Source organism: Lottia gigantea (genome assembly GCF_000327385.1).
Source record: "Lottia gigantea unplaced genomic scaffold LOTGIsca_125, whole genome shotgun sequence".
NCBI lineage: Eukaryota > Metazoa > Mollusca > Gastropoda > Lottiidae > Lottia > Lottia gigantea.
In genome coordinates this window covers 99623-103625 of record NW_008707332.1, presented here as the reverse complement: position 1 = coordinate 103625, position 4003 = coordinate 99623, and the positions used below count along the sequence as shown (strand labels likewise).

The 4003-nt window shown below is 30.9% G+C and overlaps 1 protein-coding gene across 1 annotated transcript; it reads right to left on the bottom strand.

Moving 5' to 3' along the window:
• Positions 1 to 206: 206 nt before the first annotated feature.
• On the bottom strand, positions 207 to 2566 carry LOTGIDRAFT_95622 (hypothetical protein; the record flags this gene model as incomplete). Its single annotated transcript, XM_009048586.1, has 7 exons — positions 207 to 254; positions 390 to 501; positions 888 to 962; positions 1126 to 1202; positions 1396 to 1533; positions 1755 to 1876; positions 2392 to 2566. Coding segments are annotated over 7 exons (747 nt in total), but the record flags the coding sequence as incomplete, so codon positions are not given.
• Positions 2567 to 4003: the final 1437 nt, after the last annotated feature.

The window sequence follows — 4003 nt, the reverse complement described above, 5'->3', positions numbered from 1 at the left end:
TTTTCATCCTTAAGACTTGAACTGCAACAAGGAGAAACTTGGTTTTAATATCTAATAGAATTCACCATCACATGTAATACCAGCCGTTACAAGCAACTAAATATATTAAATAACGGAACACAATTTTATGGTATACTACTGCTTAGTTTTATTAAATATATGAGCCCCTCTATTTTAGGATTACTAATAAAAATACAACCTACCTCTATAGTATCAGCATTGAAATAATTATGTCTGTCCCACAGATTTAACAACTAAAATAATATAATATAGAGAATTTGTTATCCATAAACTATTTGCTTCTCATTCAGAAGAACTTGTTACCTATTGTAAAAACTTTACAAGACTTATGATCCATAATTTTAGTCAATTAGTCAAGCAGTACTCACCTTTAGTAATTTTTCTTTACCTTTCTCATCACAATCTTTTATTGTGGTACAAAATGTTGGTACTACAATCTTCTCTATATTTACTTTCAAATCATTGTGGCCTTTTCTCATACTGTAAATATATTGAAAACCAGACATCAAACATAGTTAGCTATTGGGCTAACTGTCAACTATTTTTTCTGGGCATCCAAAATGTTCCTTACGATCCAAGGTACTAGAATTTCATGGGTAAGAAGGAATGACTTGGGATAAATATGTTAGGCCTGTACCAGTTGATTTGACTATATTTGTTTACTGTTTACCATTCACGACCCCTTAACAGAAAGTGGGTAATATAATCTGATCCATCAAATCACTGCAGTTTTTTTCAAAAGTTCCTCAAATAGCAAGTCAATGGCAGACTTTATCAGTTAAATACTGAGTTATCAAACCTGGAGAAACAACTGTTGGTGAAAATTATACAATTAAACATAAACTTGCTATAAATTCATAACTTACCAATGATGTAACAAATCATTCATTAAATATATCAGATGCAGACGGACTGAAAACTGGCTATCTGGACCAATAATTCTAAAATAAAACAAATTCAAATTGTGCTACTTTCAAACTTTCAAATCCAGTATCAAAGAGATAGTACAGTAACATTGTCATAGCCACTATGGTTTTCTTATATTTTGTTGTTTTAATGGGAAAAACCTCTTTCAAAAAGTTTCTGAGAGAATTGCTTGCTTACCTTTTTAATATATATTGTGTTATAAGTTCACAATGTTGAAATGACATACTCTTCTGCATGATCCAATTCTTACAATTCTACAAATAAAGATCAGTTTGATGATTTGTAACATAATACAAAATATTGTTGGTGAGAACATCAAGTTTGATTGGATTCCTTACATCATAATTTGACTAATAAAAAGCATCAACTTGTAACTTTTGAACAAAACTGGATTAATTAAGGGCATGCATCAAGATTGTAATAATATATGGTACAAAAGATACATACCAATATACCATCTTTAGTACAAGAATCAATAATAGGTTGTACTGCTCTATCTAATTCTTCTACAGGTAACTCACAATCTACAGCTAATTGTTGTAGTCTGCTTTCTTTAGCATTCTTAATACACTGGTCTATCTGAGGCTATACAATAAAAAAATTGAGATATATTTAACTGATCTGGTCTGATTAACAAAAATAAAAAGCCAACGCACATAATATTTCAGAATTCAATAAAAGTGAAAAGGCATTTTAAAACAGTTGATCGGGAAGATATTTAGTCAACTAGAAATCAAGGTGCATATGTGTGGAACAGAATTATTTCAAACAAACTCAGATGACTATAACATTCATATTATACCTACCCCCTGTTGTTGTATCATATTCTGATATTGAGCCGCTAAGTTACTCTCACTCTGTCTAATCTGTTCATCTTTACTTTTCTGTAATTTACTAAGATTCTGTTGTAATGCTGTTATCTGCTGCTCTAATGTACCAGTAGCAGGTGGTGCACAAGGTATCAGTGGTGCTGTTGATGGTTGTTGAACTCCTGGTTGTGTTGGAGCTGGTTGAGATGGTTGTTGAGATAATACAGGGTTGAGTTGTACACCTGGTGGTGGAGGTCCTGTTTGAGGTAAGATACCTAGAGGACCACTGCCTGGTACTGACTGCCATGATGGTGGAGCTACTTGAGATAATGATTGCTGTTGTTGCTGTTGTTTTATCACTGTAATAAAATATCATCAGGAATAAACATATCAACCATTTAAATAGTTCACATCCACCATGATCTTTCAAAAGATATTTCAATCAATATTTCTAATGAGAAATCCTATGTTAAAAAATACACTTCAAATGAAACAATTCGGTCAAAAGATTTTATCAGAAGCTATTTTTCAGCTTTCAGTTTTTAAAGCTTAATTCATACTAAACTCTCGAAAAAAAACAAAAACCCTCAGGAAAAATAAACACTGGCAAAAAAATCACAACACAATAACTTACCAGCTTGCTCCGAGGTGACTTTATACTGATAATAGTTAAAAAATTCACCACCAAATAAAAATTGAAATCTTGGGTTATCTTTCTGTTTAGATTTGGTCATAAGTTCAAATTCTGGTCCATTTCGAGCTACAAAATTAGCCAATTTGTTTATAATGTTTCTCTGTTCTATATCTGAAATATAAAAAATTTTATTACGAGACCAAGACATGACAAATTGGCAACATAAAATGAGCTCTTTTCAATTTGATATGAGTTGTTAGTGTTTATACCAAAGGAGATTCTCATTGTTGACTTCTCATTCCTGTTCAGTAAATTCTGTACAGTGCAAAATCTACTTAAACCTATAACAATATGAATTTTTGTGAGAAATTAAGGTTATTTCATGTTTGGTCAAATCAAATGCATGTACCCTAAAATACAAAAAAGCTCAGTCGGAAGTGAGTCATCGGCTAGGCTGGCTAGGTGCTGTGGGTTTGAATCCTCCTCAGTGTACGAAAAATTCTTATGCCTGTGCAAGTGCTATTGAGAGTTGACCCTGTGTAGACTCTTACTCTCTAATACACAATATAAAAAAATCTTTTCTTTTTGGTCAGAATCAAAGTTTGTCAGTTACAAAAATATAACATTATGGAAATTATTTAAGAGCAATAACTACTTCAGGTTTACTTTTTGAGCCAATTTTGTTGACAATTGTTTTATATGTTACAGAGTAATAAGGCAGGATGCTTTTAGATAAAAATTACAATTTTTTGAAATATGAAAATCGCAATTTGAATCATGGAAATAGTTCAAGGCTTTCTGCAGGCTACCAATGTAAGAAATGTATAATCAAATGTTATATATTAATCAATCAATTAATGACAAGATAAGTCTAATTACTATGTTTTTTACATTAAATAAACATAATATCAATCAAATTAATCATACCAACTGCCACCTAATTTTCAAGGCTATTAAAAGGAATACATTTTCTTTGAATGATAAAATGATGTTTATCTAGAGAGTCAATGCTGGACATACACACGCAACACTGTAATATATTGTACTATGAGGAAAAAGTGACTCCAAACACAAGCTAAAGAATAAGTCCATGAAAATATTTTAATTAGGATAAGAAATAAATGGACAAAACATATGTAAAATTCAATCTGCTAAAATTGCAATTCTGTTTGTCTTATATTTGTCATGATTTGGAAAGAATAAAATGAAGGAGAAAAAGTTGTCATGTATTTATTATTATTATCTCATTCTAGCTTTTTCATACAAAGAACAATAAAGTGAAATATAGTTCAAGTATGTACTACAGATAGGGCTGGGTGTTGATTAGCAAATTGAGATTGATTATCGATGGCAGACAACCGATGAATTATCGATTAATAATCAAAATAATTCAATTGAGAAACCCTGTAAATACTAAATTAAAACCATGCTAAAATTCTTGATATCATGAGTCATGAGATTGGGTATTATAGTTTATTGTGGGTATGTTATGTGCTGAAGGGAAACTATGTAGAAGAGATTACATCTTTTTTATGCATACAGTGGAGAAAATATATCTTTGTTGACAATCGATTATGAAATTTGATATTCAATACCCGGCACTTAAAATTAT